Source organism: Mercenaria mercenaria, chromosome 11, assembly GCF_021730395.1.
Source record: "Mercenaria mercenaria strain notata chromosome 11, MADL_Memer_1, whole genome shotgun sequence".
Taxonomy (NCBI): Eukaryota; Metazoa; Mollusca; class Bivalvia; order Venerida; family Veneridae; genus Mercenaria; species Mercenaria mercenaria.
The window spans coordinates 81,764,968-81,783,176 of NC_069371.1; the positions used below are offsets into that span (position 1 = coordinate 81,764,968).

General features: G+C 34.8%; 1 protein-coding gene across 1 annotated transcript in view; it reads left to right on the top strand.

Moving 5' to 3' along the window:
- The window catches only part of LOC123531883 (coiled-coil domain-containing protein 89-like), a 34,687-nt gene extending 17,367 nt beyond the window's left edge, over window positions 1–17,320 (top strand). The window contains exons 3-8 of the mRNA XM_053517926.1: window positions 885–1,354; window positions 5,672–5,802; window positions 6,460–6,596; window positions 8,454–8,536; window positions 9,229–9,322; window positions 17,159–17,320. Coding sequence (XP_053373901.1) covers window positions 885–1,354; window positions 5,672–5,802; window positions 6,460–6,596; window positions 8,454–8,536; window positions 9,229–9,322; window positions 17,159–17,245 — 1,002 coding nt within the window. The 3' untranslated portion in view covers window positions 17,246–17,320. The remainder of the gene's footprint in view (window positions 1–884; window positions 1,355–5,671; window positions 5,803–6,459; window positions 6,597–8,453; window positions 8,537–9,228; window positions 9,323–17,158) is intronic.
- Window positions 17,321–18,209: the final 889 nt, after the last annotated feature.

Consider the following 18,209-nt stretch of genomic DNA (forward strand, 5'->3'; position numbering starts at 1 on the left):
ATATTATCCTTAGTTAAAGAACATTTTAACATGACAACACACACATTACAATGGCATCAAAAGTGATGTCGCATACCTCAGTAGTTCATTACTGGCAATATTTTCGACTGTACTCAGGTTATGGGTAAAAAAAATTTTAATTAATAAACATAAGTACATAGAGGATATTTGTTTGTTTTGAGTGAATATGGAATATATCTCACTGAGAAGTGAGAAAATTTCAAATATTTTCTCACTTCGAGGTGAGATATATTCCATATTCACTCAAAACAAACAAATTTTCTTTTTATTTTATGCTTAATTACGTTGAGATGTGCATTTTGGAACAAATTTTAATTTAAAATTCATACACAATGTACAAGTAGATCGGAGCTATATCTCTCACAGTGTGAAAATATAGATTTCATATTTTCACAGTGTGAGTGATGAGATATGAAAATATTTAACTGATAGAATACAGTATTTCCTTAGTTAGCATAAAATAAAAATGCATATGTAATAAAAATATTATTAGCTTGGCATCAGGAAAATATACACTTGTTGTTTCATGGAGTGAAAATGAAATATTGTGATTGTGAAATTGAGCAATAGCTTGTATATCATGTAACTGGGGTATTAGATTTAACATGAAATTTACGTTTTAGGTAAAGTCAATCAGTTATATGAAGAATCTCTAAATAGCATAAAAAATGTTACATTTGTACCTTTTGAAGTGGTGTTTTAATAGTAATTTACAGTATGATATATGGTTTAAATCACATGACTTTGGATCAAAGACATGTCAGCTGTTGTCATCATAGTTGTTTCACTGAAAACAACTCTTCATGTATTGCATAGTACATCAAATTTTAAGTACTTGAAAATATCATAAACTTCTTTTTCAGGGAAACAAAGAATTAACTACGTTGTCCAAACTGAAGGGTTTATCAAAAGATGATAAAACAGAGAACGCCATGTTACGATCTCGGATCGATGAACAATCACAGCTTATTATGATACTAAAAAACCGAGCTGATGAAGCCTTTACTAGAATATCTACACTTGAAAGAATTAACAAAGAACTGACAGAGTTTCGAGACAATGCTCAGGAGAACATAAACCATGAAATAAGAAAGTTTAATATTTTAGATAAACGTTTTAATGACCTTGCTTCAAATCATGAAGAAATGATAAAATATAAAGACGAGTATAAAAGAGTGAATATAGAACTAAGACAGGAAAATGAACGGTTGAAAGACGAGAATGCAAGGTTATTTTCTAAAGCTTTGTTAGAGAAGGATGATACGATACGGCAATTAGAGGGAAAGTTAGTGACAGTGAGAGATCAATATACATCCCTTGAGACAAAATACAGGTAAGACATTGTTTTTAGCTCACTAGAGCACAGAGTGCTCAAGGTGAACTATTGTGACCAGTCATTGCCAGGCGTGCGTCGTGCATCGTCCGTTGTCAGTCGTCCATCAACATTTGCTTTGTGAACACTCTAGAGGTCACATTTGTGACCCAATCTTTATGAAACTTGGTCAGAATGTTAGTCTTCATGATCTCTATGTCAAGTTTGAAACTGGGTCATGTGGGGTCAAAAACTAGGTCAGTAGGCCAGATCAAAGGAAAAGCTTGTGAACACTCTAGAGGCCACAGTTGTGACCCAATCTTTATGAAACTTGGTCAGAATGAATGTCTTGATGATTTCTAGGTCAAGTTTGAATCTGGGTCATGTGGGTTCAAAAACTAGGTCACCCGGTCAAATCAAATGAAAAGCTTGTGAACACTTTAGAGGCCACAATTTTGACTAAATCTTTATAAAACTTGGTCAGAATGTTTGTCTTTATGATCTCTAGGTCAGTTTTGAAACTGGGTCATGTGGGGTCAAAAACTAGGGCAGTAGGTCAGACCAAAGGAAAATCTTATGTACACTCTAGAGGTCACAGTTGGGACCCAATATTTATGAAACTTGGTCAGAATGATTGTCTTGATGATTTCTAGATCAAGTTTGCATCTGGGGTCAAAAACTAGGTCACCAGGTCAAATCAAAGGAAAAGCTTGTGAACACTTTAGATGCCACAATTTTGACTCAATCATTATGAAACTTGGTCAGAATGTTTTTCTTGATGATTTCTAGGTCAGTTTTGAAACTGGGTCATGTTGGGTCAAAAACTAGGTCATAAGGCCAGATCAAAGGAAAATCATGTCAACACTCTAGAGACCACAATGTAAATTTGACACTCATGAGAATTAATCAGAATGTTTGTCTTGATAATCTATAGGTCATGTTCGAATCTGGGTCATGTGGGGTCAAAAACTGGGTCACCAGGTCAAATCAAAGGTAAAGCTTGTGAACACTCTAGAGGCCGCAGTTGTGACCCAATCTTTATGAATTTTGGCCAAAATGTTTATCTTGATGATTTCTAGGTCAGATTTGAAACTGGGTCATATTGGGTAAAAAAGTAGGTCAGTAGGCCAGATGAAAGGAAAAGCTTGTGAACACTCTAGAGGCCACAGTTGTGACCCAATATTTATGAAACTTTTTCAGAATGTTTGTCTTGATGATCACTAGGTCAAGTTCGAAACTGGGTCATGTGGGGTCAAAAACTGGGTCAGTAGGCCAGATCAAAAGCTTGTGAACACTCTAGAGGCCACAGTTGTGACTCAGTCTTTATGAAACTTGGTCAGAATGTTTGTCTTGATGATCTCTTGGTCCAGTTTTAATCTGGATCATTTGGGGTCAAAAACTAGGTCACATGGTCAAATCAAAGAAAAAGTTTGTGAACACTCTAAAGGCAACAGTTGTGACTCAATCTATATGAAACTTGGTCAGAATGTGTCTTGATGATCTTTAGGTTAAATTCGAAACTGGGTCATTTGGAGTCAAAAACTAGGTCAGTAGGCCAGATCAACTCTGGTGAGCGATATAGGGCCATCATGGCCCTCTTGTTTATTATACCCCCACCAAACATGTTTGAGGGGGTTATATAGGAGTCAGTTTTGTCACGTCCCATCGCGTCCCGTCCTGTCCCGTCGCGTCCCAAAATCTATTATCTCAGTTATTACCAAATAGATTTGATTCAATCTTAAAATACATGTTCCATCTTATCACCCACATCATGTGACACAAGGTGCATCACTCTTGACACCAAGTTTTCATGAATTATGTCCCCTTTTACTTAGAATTTAAGGTTAATTTTGTTGTATTTTCACTATATCTCAGTTATTACTAAATGGATTTGATTCAAACTTAAAATAGATGTTCCACCTCATCACCCACATCATGTGACATAAGGTGCATAACTCTGACACCATTTTTTTTTATGAATTATGCCCCTTTTTACTTAGAATTTAAGGTTGATTTTGATGTATTTTCACTTTATCTCAGTTACTACTGAATGGATTTGATTCAAACTTAAAATAGATGTTCCACCTCATCACCCACATCATGTGACACAAGGTGCATAACTCTGACACCAAGTTTTCATGAATTATTTCCCCTTTTACTTAGAATTTAAGGTTAATTTTGATGTATTTTCACTATATCTCAGTTATTACTAAATGGATTTGATTCAAACTTAAAATAGTTGTTCCACCTCATCACACAGATGATGTGACATAAGGTGCTTAACTCTGACATAAATTTTTTATGAACTATGTCCCCTTTTACTTTAAATTTAAGGTTGATTTTGATGTATTTTCACTATATCTCAATTATTACAAAATGGATTTGATTCAAACTTAAAATAGATGTTCCACCTCATCACCCACATCATGTGGCACAAGGTGCATAACTCTGACACCAATTATTCATGAATTATGCCCCTTTTTACTTAGAATTTAAGGTTAATTTTGATGTATTTTCACTATATCTCAATTACTACTGAATGGATTTGATTCAGACTTAAAATAGATGTTCCACCTCATCACCCACATCATGTGACACAAGGTGCATAACTCTGACACTATTTTTCTTGAATTGTGTCCCCTTTTACCTTGAATTTAAGGTTAATTTTGATGTATTTTCACTATATCTCATTCTGATTGGCTTAGAGCCAAAGGGAAGTAACCTTTTTTTAACCTTTGTACTGAGTTTCTTCCCCTTAAATTCCAGGAATTAGTTTATTTTTAGAAATCCTATTTTTAGATTTTCAATATTTTAGATATTTTTCTAACTTTTTTATTATAAGTCCTATGTAAAAAGTAAAAGCATTTTTCCGTGATAACATGGGTCGGTAAGACACTTTTTGTGTTCACTTTTAGTGTATCTCTAATATTAGAGATTTAATATATTTACTAGTATTACTATACTAGTATTATACCAGTATTACTTATATGTGGAAGCCCAGGATGAAGTACTCCAAAGTATTTTTAAGATTCCTTATGGTTGCCATTCTTCTGTGACAAGACCGTATGGTGGGGCTATGAGTCACTCCTGTGACAGTTCTAGTTAAAACTGTAGGTGAAATATGTTCTGAAAGGCAGAATGTCATTATTATCCAAGTGTTTTATATGAAATGAGATAATAATAACCTGGCAAAAGAAATTAATCAAAGGAGTGTAGGAAGAAGGGAGAAAAAAATCTGTTAAATAGTTTAATATGTACCTTAAGGTTTTATTATCAAATGCTAAATCAATTTATTGTTTTTTGTTTGACTCAAAGATGCACAACCCAAGATTGTTTGTCTTTAAGGTATTAGACCTTTAATAGTAATTAAAAAATGGCATTTGTTTGGTATATTCTTACAGTTGACCGTGCTTCACACTTTGTTGCAAATTTTTAAAAACTTTTACTGTGCCGTTTTTTTTTTTTTAAATTTTGTGTAATTTATGGTATTTCCTCAAGGTTAAGTAGAGAGAAATTCCAATGTGGCTGCCTTTATCCAAAACGTTTGCAGAGAATTCATTAAACCATTATTTTTTATGAAAGAAACACTAAACTACTGGTAAACAATTATAAAACTTAAAAAAAAACTGTCAATATCATTTTTTCTAGGGTGCCTCAAGTAAACGGATTTAATGAGACAGAATTCTTACTCCCAACATTGAAAAATTAAGGTCGAATCCTGAGGGTCTGTTTTGAATTTTGCGCACTTCATTCAAAAATAACTTTGGGGCGGAAGTAAAACCTACCTACATTTCTTCCACAATATGTAATCTAAAGAATGAAGGTAAAATAGAGAACTTTTACTACATGTAACTCGGTATTTTTAAAGATGTCTAACTCTACCCCTTCTGTTTCAGAGGTTAATTCACTTTGAACAGCAAGAAATTGCTTAACAAATGAATTTTTTCCACTTTTATACAATAAATCAATAACAAGTCTTGAAAGAAGTAAAAACTTACTAGAAAAAAAGGAAAATAAGGGAAAAAAAAATTTGGTCCCAGTGGGGCTTGAACCTATGCCCCCCTGAAAATTGCAGTCAAAGTAGGTTTATGGTAGGAATTGAATACTCTTCAAAAAGGACGTACTCTATTAAGGGTCTAATACCTTAAAATAAAAAATAAAGTTACTTAATTGTTACATAATTGAAAATACCAATTTGAAGAATATTGTTGCTTAATTGAAATTTGAGAATACTGTTACCTAATTGAAAAATACTGTTACCTCTGAAATTCTGTTACCAAAATGACATTGAGTCCATATGAAACTTACAACTGTATGTATGAAAACAATGTTTCCTAGATACACCATCCAAGAGGGACGAGGTAAAGAAGAATCTTTAAGACAAGAACTACAGCTTATACAAGACAAGTTGAAAGCTGACATTAAAGCATTACAACATAAACTGTCTGACACAGAGGAGAGACTTAAAGGTAAGATCAGATAGCATATACTGTTGGATACAGATGAGAGACTTAATTGTATGGTAAGATGGCATAAACTCTCAGATACAAAATAGTGACTTTAAGGTAAGATCAGACAGATTTAATACTGTGGTCTATATATTCTACTGTACATGTGTTTTTGCTAACTGCATACATGTGTTAACCAGTTGCCAACTGCATACACATGTTTACTAGGTGCTAACTGCATATATGTGTTTACCAGTTGCCAACTGCATACACATGTTTACTAGGTGCTAACTGCATACATGTGTTAACCAGTTGCCAACTGCATACACATGTTTACTAGGTGCTAACTGCATACATGTGTTTACCAGTTGCTAACTGCATGTATGTGTTTACCAGGTGCTAACTGCATACATGTGTTTATCATTTGCTAACTGCATACATGTGTTTACCAGTTGCCAACTGCATACACATGTTTACTAGGTGCTAACTGCATACATGTGTTAACCAGTTGCCAACTGCATACACATGTTAACTAGGTGCTAACTGCATACATGTGTTTACCAATTGCTAACTGCATGTATGTGTTTACCAGGTGCTAACTGCATACATGTGTTTACTAGGTGCTAACTGCATACATGTGTCTACCAGGTGCTAACCGCATATATTTTTGTTTACCAGGTGCTAATTACAAACTACAGAACCAGATTGACAGTCGACAGAATGCAGAATCAGAGGCTTCTGGGAAAATTCAGCAACTAACCAAAGAGAAAGATGAACTGCTTAACCTTGCCATGCAGAGAGGAAAAATTGTACAGGTATAGTCAAGTTACACTTAACTATATGACCACCTTAGAATTTTACCTGCATTGCCTTTAAATAAAGGGCGTTTAACTGCCATTTACACCTGCATTGGCTTTAAATAAAGGGCGTGTTTAACTGCCATTTACACCTGCATTGGCTTTAAATAAAGGGCGTGTTTAACTGCCATTTACACCTGCATTGGCTTTAAATAAAGGGCGTGTTTAACTGCCATTTACACCTGCATTGGCTTTAAATAAAGGGCGTGTTTAACTGCCATATACACCTGCATTGGCTTTAAATAAAGGGCGTGTTTAACTGCCATTTACACCTGCATTGGCTTTAAATAAAGGGCGTGTTTAACTGCCATTTACACCTGCATTGGCTTTAAATAAAGGGCGTTTAACTGCCATTTACACCTGCATTGGCTTTAAATAAAGGGCGTGTAACTGCCATTTACATCTGCATTGGCTTTAAATAAAGGGCGTGTAACTGCCATTTACACCTGCATTGGCTTTAAATAAAGGGCGTTTAACTGTTATTTACTCCTACATTGGCTTTAAATAAAGGGCGTTTAACTGCCATTTACACCTGCATTGGCTTTAAATAAAGGGCGTGTTTAACGGCCATTTACACCTACATTGGCTTTAAATAAAGGGCGTTTAACTGCCATTTACACCTGCATTGACTTTAAATAAAGGGCGTGTTTAACTGCCATTTACACCTACATTGGCTTTAAATAAAGGGCGTTTAACTGCCATTTACACCTACATTGGCTTTAAATAAAGGGCGTGTTTAACTGCCATTTACACCTGCATTGGCTTTAAATAAAGGGCGTGTTTAACTGCCATTTACACCTACATTGGCTTTAAATAAAGGGTTTTAATCCTTAATTTCATCCATCTGCATTAGCTTTAAAAGAATTTTACATTGATGTTGTAAATATCACATGAAGCTCTTACGAGCTTTGGTAAAAAGGTTATTTCAAGAGGGTAAAAGAAAATATTCACTCTGACTGAAAGTTTGTTTGTTTGACCATATTTTCAAATATTTCAAGTATGTAGCTGTGGCCAGTTAGCATGATGAGTGTTTCCAGTACTTACTTGTTTCCTAGGTACAAGAAACTTCTAAGTAAAAATGGAGTCTTGTAGGGAGTGTGCCAGAACTCTGTACATTGGCTCTGATCTGTTCTGTAAATACAGTTTTACTATACCCTGTGCAGTGGCTCCAGTCTGTTCCGTAAATTCAAGTTTTATTGTACCTAGTACCGTGGCTCTTGTTTTACTGTACCCAGTGCAGAGCCGTAAATTCAAGTTTTACTGTACCATGTACATTACCTTAACAGACTGAAAATACTTCAGCCCTGACTGGGAATTGAACCCAGGACCTCTCACACCTAAGGCTGACACTACTACATCGCTATAAAAGCTAGTAGCATGGAAGTATAAGCGCACCCTTATACTCTACCCTAATACATTACCTTCAGTCTGTCCCCTGCTATATTTGTTTTTGGATTATTATTATTATACCAGATTTGTTGAGCTCCCTTTTCATATGAAATATACGTTCAAGGGCACTTTACAGTTAAACGTGACATATCGCAGATATGTAGGAAAATCACAAATAATGACATATACAATCATAAAACTGAAACTGAATAAAATTTATTATTATAAAACTTAAATAAGCATTTTGGCATTAAAAAAAAGTTCATGAGTTGAAAAATGACAGAGATTATACATATTTGGCTTTAGAATTGTATGTATCTTCAAATAACAAGATGGTTCTGTCTCTTCTTATAAAATTCTAAAGTCAGAAGTATGCAGAAGTTGTAATTTGTATATTTATTTTTGCTTTTATTCCATGACTTACAGAAAGAGCAATCGGACAACAAGGTGCTAAAAAAGAAAATAACAGACATGGAAAAGTCTGTATTTGAAATGCAAGAGAAATTTGAGTAAGTTTTTCAATTTTGGTTTGTTTAATATCATTGTGTTAATTTCAGTTGACTGTACAGCCAAATACCTTTAACCATAATCTAAGGTGCAGTGAGGTAAACACCTCTGTAACCTAGTGGTGGAGGGTGCCTCTGATGCCAGGAGTTTTTCTGCCTGGTCATGTCATAACAAAGATGTGTAAAATTGTACCAATAGCTCTCTTGCTAGGCTCTCAGAATTTAAAGAGAGACTGGTTTTGACTGATATATTTGGTATGGCAGAGTGACTATCACTGGGTATAATTGGAGGGCTGAGTGACTGTCATGTAGTATAACTGACAGGGCTTAATGATTGTTACAGAGTAAGACTGAGTGACAGTCACAGGGCTGAGTTACTGTCACACTGTATAACTGGTAAGGCTGAGTGATAGTCAGATGTTATAACTGGTAAGGTTGAAATACTATTACACCAATAACTGGTAAGGCTGAGTTACTATCACACTGTATAACTGGTAAGTCTGAGTGATAGTCAGATGTTATAACTGGTAAGGTTGAATGACTATTACACCAATAACTGGTATGACTGAGTGCCTGCCCCTGGGTATAAGTAGTATGGCTTAGTGAAATTCTGATAAAAAAGATATAATGAAAAAAAAACTGTTGAATAATAATCCTTTGTTAAGAGAAATTCAGTTGTAAACATTTTTTTCTAGACGTGAAGCTGCTGCAGTTAACGCAAATAGAGCTGTGAAAAAACTGAAAGATGAACTTGATGAAGCTGAAACCAGGGCAACAGAGGTTACCAAGGTAATACTCTAGAAATATATCAGTTTTTTATGTCAGATTTAATCTCAGGTTTACAAGATAACATTCTTTAAATACATCACTTACGTTTATGCCAATATTATCTGAATATTCAGTATTAGTTTTTTGCCGAAAAGAAGTATTTTTATCAGTAAAGGATAAATTGTAGATTGATATTCAAATAGTCCCATGTAGATTTTAAAGTAACCTTATTCAGATTAAAGAATCTTGTGAAATAATTTTCTGAAAAGAGTCATTATAAGAGCCTGTGACTAACAAGTCTTCCAGTAGAAACTAGCAATTTTACATCAATATTTTTTTCCTGAAGACCTGTGTAGTAAAAGAATCAAGGGTAATTATCCAGTGTTGTAAATTCACTTTGTTCCTGGTTGTGTTATTCACTGAAATTGAACAGTGGCATTGTGTATAGTCTTTTGATGTTTCTTATTTTATATTAAAGGATCCAGTTTCAAATTTAAGGGGAAAATGACCTATATATAGTATATAAAAGTTATATAGTATCGAATAGACTGTTTTCCCCCTAGAAGAGTTTGATACTGACCACTGTGGTTTTTATAGCGTATTATTACATGTGATTAGAAAGGCTGTAAAGATATCAAAAAATCATTTGCAATGAGGCACATAGTGTGATTGTTCCCAGTCATAAGCGCTGAGACACAGTGTATGATTGTTCCCAGTCATAAGTGCTGAGACACAGTGTATGATTGTTCCCAGTCATAAGCGCTGAGGCACATTGTATGATTGTTCCCAGTCATAAGCGCTGAGGCACAGTGTATGATTGTTCCCAGTGATAATGCTGAGACACAGTGTATGATTGTTCCCACTCGTAAGCGCTGAGGCACATTGTATGATTGTTCCCAGTCATAAGCGCTGAGGCACATTGTATTATTGTACCCAGTCATAAGCACTGAGATACAGTGTATGATTGTTCCCAGTCATAAGCGCTGAGGCACATTGTATTATTGTACCCAGTCATAAGCGCTGAGACACAGTGTATGATTGTTCCCAGTCATAAGCGCTGAGGCACATTGTATTATTGTACCCAGTCATAAGCGCTGAGACACAGTGTATGATTGTTCCCAGTCATAAGCACTGAGACACAGTGTATAATTGTTTCCAGTCTTTAGCACTGAGGCACAGTGTTTTATTGTACCCAGTCATTATGTTAGCAAGATTACTCCAAAACCTTCACACTGTGATACATTGGACTGGCTTATTGTACAGTGCTATACAGTGAAACACCGCTCGCTCGAGCATCGATGACTGAAGTACCCTGGCTCGCTCGAGCAATTCATGTGGTCCCGGCCGATTTCCTTCTATTTTCTATGTGAAATTACCATGGCTGGGTCGAGCATTGATAACTCAATCGCTCGAGCATGAAACTTGGTCCTTGTGTATTAATTTACTATTTGCTTCTTCTGACAAACTGGAGCAGAGGTGTCAAAATTTTTCACACTTTCGGTGGTCAGAATGTATCGGTTAATTAAAAAAATTTCACACGCTGTGTTGATCTGATTAATGAGATTAATTATTGATAAAAGGTTGATGAAAAGTTCTATTGATCAAATATCGCTCAATTATTGATCACTTAAAACTTCTTTTCTGCGGGACCGAGAAGATCCCGCAGAAAAAAGTTTTAAGTAATCAATAATTGATCGTTATGAAATCTTAGTATTTTAATCAGCAGTTGTTTGCATGCAAATGAAGGAAATGATATAGATTTTTAGCTCGACTATACGAAGAATAAGGAGAGCTATCCTACTCGCCCCGGCGTCGGCGTCTTTCCACGTCCCCACCTTGGTTAAAGTTTTGGTGCACTTTCTCTTTTTTCAACTTATCTCTGTAATTACTTGACGGATTTGATTCAAACTTGTAATACTTATTCCTCATCATCATCCACATCATCTGACATAAGGGCCATAACTCTGCCACCAATATTTCATGAATTATCCCCCCTTATCACATAGATTTTCAGGTTAAAGTTTTGATGCACTTTCACTCTACCTCTGTTATTACTGAATGGATTTGATTCAAACTTAAAATAGTTGATCAACATCATCATCCACATCATATGACACAAGGTGCATAACTCTGGCACCATTTTTTCATGAATTATTCCCCCTTTTTACTTAGAATTTCAGGTTAAAGTTTTGGTGCACTTTCACTCTACCTCTGTTATTACTGAATGGATTTGATTCAAACTTAAAATAGTTGTTCAGCATCATCACCCACATCATATGACACAAGATGCATAACTCTGGCACAATTTTTCATGAATTATTCCCCTTTTTAATTAGAATTTCAGGTTAAAGTTTTATGCACTTTCACTCTATCTTTGATGTTACTGAATGGATCTGATTCAAACTTAAACAATTGTTCAACATCATTACCCTTATCATATGACACAAGGTGCATAACTCTGGGACCAATTTTTCATGAATTATTTCCCCTTTTTACTTAGAATTTTAGGTTAAAGTTTTGATGCACTTTCACTCTGTCTCTGTTATTACTGAATGGATTTGATCCAAACTTAAAATAGTTGTTCAACATCATCACCCACACCATATGGTGCAAGGTGCATAACTCTGGCACCAATTTTTCATTAATTATTCCCTCTTTTTACTTAGAATTTTAGGTTAAAGTTTTGATGCACTTTCACTCTGTCTCTGTTATTACTGAATGGATTTGATTCAAACTTAAAATAGTTGTTCAACATCATCACCCACACCATATGACACAAGGTGCATAACTCTGGCACCAATATTTAATGTATTATGCCCCTTTTTGCTTAGGATATACTTATATAGTGTTTTGATACATTTTATCTTTACCTCTCTTATTACTTTAAGCTGATATTTTTGACATAGACTCAGGCTATTGTGCAATATTTTCATCCACAATTGGAGTCATTAAACACTCCAGTGACAGCGCTAGTTTCCTCAGATGTGCCCAGTTTCACTATCCAGCATCGAAATAGTCGAGCGCGCTGTCTCCTGTGACAGCTCTTGTTCATAAAATTGGGATGATAATTTTGAAATGCACTTGTTGATGAATGAAAATAAAAAGTCCTAGTTGTTTGTTTATATGTGCCATTTACAAATTACATATTGAAATGTCTATCATAGATAACGTTTGTAATACGTGTATTTTTAAAAAAAAATTCACAAGTACGTTATTATTACGCATCACCGTTTACTCTGCAAATGATCCCGATGACAATTGGTAAAAAAAAATTCTATTTTCTACTTATGTTGGTCAATGTTCGGGTCGCTCGAAACCATGGATAACTCGAGCATTTTGCTCATCCCCTTGCAACCTCGAGCGAGCGGTGTTTTACTGTATTTGAATGCAGTAATTAAACATTGTTACATTTATATATTGACTAGGTATCCAGTAACAGATACTTAACTGTGCCTATTTGACCTCCTGGTACAACTATTTAAATGCTGAGTGCCAAGCAAGGGAGCTACCAGTATCGTATTTCACATTAGTGGTATGACACAGCCGTGGATGGAACCCCAGACCTCCCATACTCAAAGCAGGCACTCTACCACTGAGCTATTTAGGTGTTGAGAAAGTAGAATGTCTCCCTCTGTTAAAATACAGTTCACTCATCAACAACCTCAAGAAGACTGTAATATTATATCGGAGAAAAACCTTCAAATACCCATTATGTTGGACAACTAAAACTTGGTGCATTGTCTGTTCATTAGTCAAGATTGGCTTTTAGAGGCTTCTTTACATCAGTGTAGTTGTGTAACTGATTTGTAACGGAAATTGAAAAAAATCATCTGTGTATATTTAATGTTGACCTTTTCATTATTATGTTAGTTGGATTCAAAATGGCCTTTCGATAAAAAGTTTTGTAGGCATATTCATTTGAGCAAAGTCCTTTAAAAAAAGGGGTGAACTGATATAAAAAACATATACTGTCTAGTTGTTAAAGAACATGCCTCAGGAACAGGAAGTTGGAGGTTTGACCTTCAGTGGGATCCATTCCAGTGTGGCTAGTTTGTGATCTAAAGGCTTTGTTTTATCATTCAATAGTGTCATATTGGGTGAGATAAAAAAGAACAAAATGTGACTGTAGTTCTTTATAAACTTGAATCACTGTAAAGAAGTGACAACTACTTCATAATTGAAGTTACATGTATTTTTGCCGTGTGTGTGTCCTAATTGTTAATTTATTCAAGACATGTCAAATTCAGGGTACAATTTTCATTACAGCTTCCAGCAAAATTCTTTTCATCAAAGATATCAAATGAAATATTTAAAGATAAAAGGGTTTAACATAACTCTGTTAAATTATTCTCTTTTCTTGAATGTTTTATGGCAGTTCTCCATTAAGTTCTCAATTTATTTATTAAATAATTAAGGCCTTGGCGTTGTTTATCATGTGATATACTGCAGGTCAGAGTTCAGATGAATAAGAATTAGTTAAAATATCCAAGCATTTTAAATGATGGATTGTGGCAAATCAGACAATAAACCATAAGAAGGCATTGTTTATTTTCAATTTAACATGCTCATTGAAATACTGTGATAAAAGATTATGGTGAACTTAATTCTTCCGACCAGTTATGGTACTATTTTACTTCATATTTGCTGGAATAATGCTCGACTTTCCTCTTTGTTTTACTGTCACAAAATCATACCATGTTAGAATAACATAATTTTACAGGAAGTCAAAACACAACAGAGACAAAGAATGAACATCTTTTTGAAAAAATTTCAGAATGAAGATGGACACATTTTCCACATTGTTAAAACACCAGTTACAGATAATGCTGGGTACCACTATGCTGTGTTGAAAAAAAAGGCTGAAAGAAAATGAAAAATATTGAAGATTTTTATGGATTTTTTTATGCATTATGAGTATTAATTATTGTTGATGCATTATGTGTAGGGCAATAAATAGCTCCACTTGAGATGAACTGTTTGCTCATAAAAGTTTTAACTATGGTGGATTTTCATAAAGTAATATGTTTATAAGCCTATTCCTAAACTAAAGTTGACCTTGATTTTACTGTTTCTGTAAATTCTGACCCAACTGGTCCTTTGGAAGAAAAGCATTCATGGTTTAGTGCATGAGGGTAAAGTGCACAACATTGAACAGAATCAGCAAGGGTTTAGTGCACAGGGGGTATAATGCATGGCATTGGACAAAACCAGCCAGGGTTTAATGTGCAGGGGGTATAGTGCATGGCATTGGACAGAATCAGCCAGGGTTTAGTGCACAGGGGGTATAGTGCATGGCATTGGACAGAATCAGCCAGGGTTTAGTGCACAGGGGGTATAGTGCATGGCATTGGACAGAATCATCCAGGGTTTAGTGCACAGGGGGTATAGTGCATGGCATTGGACAGAATCAGCCAGGGTTTAGTGCACAGGGGGAATAGTGCATGGCATTGGACAGAACCAGCCAGGGTTTAATGTACAGGGGTATAGTGCATGGCATTGGACAGAATCAGCTGGTGTTTAGTGCATGTGGGTGGGATAGTGCACAGCATTGGACAAAATTAGCTGGTGTTTAGTGCATGGGGTATAGTGCTCATTATTGGACAGAATCAGCCAGGGTTTAGTGCAAGGGGGTATAGTGCACATCATTGGAAAGAATCAACTTGGGTTTAGTGCAGTGGGGGTGGGGGATAGTGCACAGCATTGGACAAGAATCAGTTGGGTAAAGATAACAGCAATATGCTAAGGTAGAAGTCCACCTGAGTTGAGAAAAGAAAAGATCTTTTTATTATTCTTTGGCATATGGCTGCTGTTAGAAATTGTCTGCCAAATATTGTTGAAGAAATGTGCAAAGATTTTCTATTATTGTTGCTCACAGGACTTTAAATAGATTATTTTGTTGATTTTTTGTACATAATCCAGAAAAAGATGAAGCTGGCTAGAACCATTGTTACTGTCATTATCATTTATTTTATATTTTACATGTCTTACACACTCTGTCAGTACAGTAGAACTTGTGTGGTAATTGTATATCGCATGTATATACATATGGTAATTTTCATACTTTTGGTTGCTTGGTGATGTTGTTAAAAAGCTACCACACGCAGCTGAAATATATAATGCTTAACTACATTTTTTTTGGGTATAAATACGGTTAAAATATGCTTGAAAACATAGATAAATGAATAGCAAACACGGGGGCAAGTTTCAACAAAAGGGAGAATTGAAGTACTACATTACATTGCCCATTTCTCTTGCTTGATTTTATTTTTGGTAAGCACCCCTATTAACAGTTAATGGTACTGTCCAAATTGAAAGATGGACAAGTTCATTATAGAAATTTAGCAGGGTAAAGGCTAATCCTATTTACATTGTTTTATGAGATTACCTTGACTTAATATATTTGTAAGCGAGTTTCCTACAAGCACTTGCTAAGGTCATGGTTGTTTTACCAGATGTTTGTTAGCATGTCTTGTGATATTATCTGATAATTCCTCAATATAAGCACTAAATTACTATGGAGCAAATTATGTTTTAAAATTTCTTTATTTAATCTAGTGTATTTGCAAACCAGCTTGCTTTGTACTGTAACACACATGAACTTGTGAAACACTATTGTTTGTCACAATTCCATTTTATATGCAGAATCAGTCTTATTGCATATCTTAGTAGGGAGAGCGAAGATCTATGGATCGTGAGGTCATGAATTTGATCCCTGGTGGCAAGTCATATATTTTCCATGGCAATTTGATTAAATATATTGTGCCTGAAATCATTAATGCTCCACCTCTGATTTATGTGGAGAAGTTGGAGCAGTTACATGCAAAAACAGGTTAGTACTGGTACAAAAGCCAGGAACACTGGCAAGGTTAACCATTACATAGCTGAAATACAGTTAAAAAATGGAACCACACTGGTACCCAAAAATAAACATACAAACAAAACAAAATGACAGGTTTGGTTAAAAAACTGAACAAAAATGACGCAGTTCAGGGTTGGATATTGAAAGTGCATACAATATAAATTGGCATTATTCTGTGTAATTGGTATGAAAAATTGGTAAATGTGATAACGTGCTATCTTTTAGTTTTTCCTTCAGTTGCTTATAATCCACTTAAGACATATATTATTGTCATTATTTGTTATAAATTTTCACCATATCTTTTGTTGTTGGGCAACAGCATTTTTAGCATGTTATTGTTCAGTAAAAGTATTAATCAGTGGAATAAAAATAGCATGGTTCTATGACTACAGAAGTCTTTGAACATCTCCCTTTAACCGGCCAGTAAAATGATGAGTGTTTCTTGTAATAATTGACTTGTTATACTGTAAGTCTTTGTACATTTCCGTTTAACTGGATAGTAAAATGATGAGTATTTTGTGTAATAACTGACCTGTTATACAGTAAACCATTGATATCCCCCTTTAACTGCGCAGTGAAATTGATCAGTGTTTCATGTAATAATTGATTTTTTATACTGTAAGTCTTTGGACATCTCCATTTAACTGGACAGTAAAATGATGAGTGTTCCATGTACAAAATGACTTGTTACACAGTTAGTCTTGGAATATCTCCTTTTAACTGGACAGTAAAATGATGAGTGTTTCATGTAATAATTGACTTGTTATACAGTATACAAACCAGTATTCTTAAGAAAGTGTACACTGTTTCAAAAAAGATCTAATAGAAATATGAGAAAAATATTTTTCAGGTTATATCCTTAGTGCAGATTTTGAATTTGTTGCTTTAGATATTCAAAGGAAATACTCCATAGAAGTTGAAATACTGAAAAGTCACATAAGGTGTGTTATGTTTATGAATGCTTATGCAAACTTAAATACAATCTTAATATTTTTCAGGAATTTGATGCATATAAGAAACATACTACTGCTTTGTTGAAGAAGGAAAAAGAACTGAATGAGAGATTAAGGCATCTTTGTGGATAAACTGAACAACATGATAGTGTTTTATTTATGTATAAACTGAAAATGGTTTATGTCTGAATAAACTGAACAACATGATGGTGGTTTATGTGTGGATAAACTGAACAACATGATAGTGGTTTATGTATGATTAAACTGAACAACATGGTAGCGGTTTATATATGGATAAACTGAACAACATGATGGTGATTTGTGTGTGGATAAACCAATATGATAGTGGTTTATTTGTGAATAAACTGAACTACATGATAGTAGTTTATGTACAGAGAAATGGAACAACATGATATTGGTTTATGTATTGATAAATTGAACAACATGATGGTGGTTTATTTATGAATAAACTGAACTACATGATAGTGGTTTATGTATGGAGAAATGGAACAACATGATAGTGGTTTATGTATGGAGAAATGGAACAACATGATAGTGGTTTATGTATTGATGAACTGAACAATATGATGATGGTTTATGCATGGAGAAATGGAACAACATGATAGTGGTTTTATGCATTGATAAACTGAACAACATGATAGTGGTTTATGTATTAATAAACTGAACAACATGATGATGCTTTATATGTTGATAAACTGAGCATCATAATTTTTGGCTATATACATAATAAGATTTCTAATTATGTTTCCCACATGAAGTGGGGGAGACATATTGATTTATTGTTGTCTGTCCATATGTCAGACTGTCTGTTAGTATGTCACAAAGATTGTCTGTGCAACTCCTCTGACTTCATCCGGCAGATTTACACCAACCTTAACAGGAATGATCATTGCCAAGCATAGTTGTGCATATGGTCAGCATGTTTTGGCTCGATGATTTTCAGCAGAGTTATGGCCTTTGATTTATTAAATTTTATGATATTCTGGCTACTTCTCTTATTTTATTGGGCAGACTTTCACCAAACCTTACAGGGGTGATCAGTGCCATGCCTCATTATTCATAATGTCACCATGTT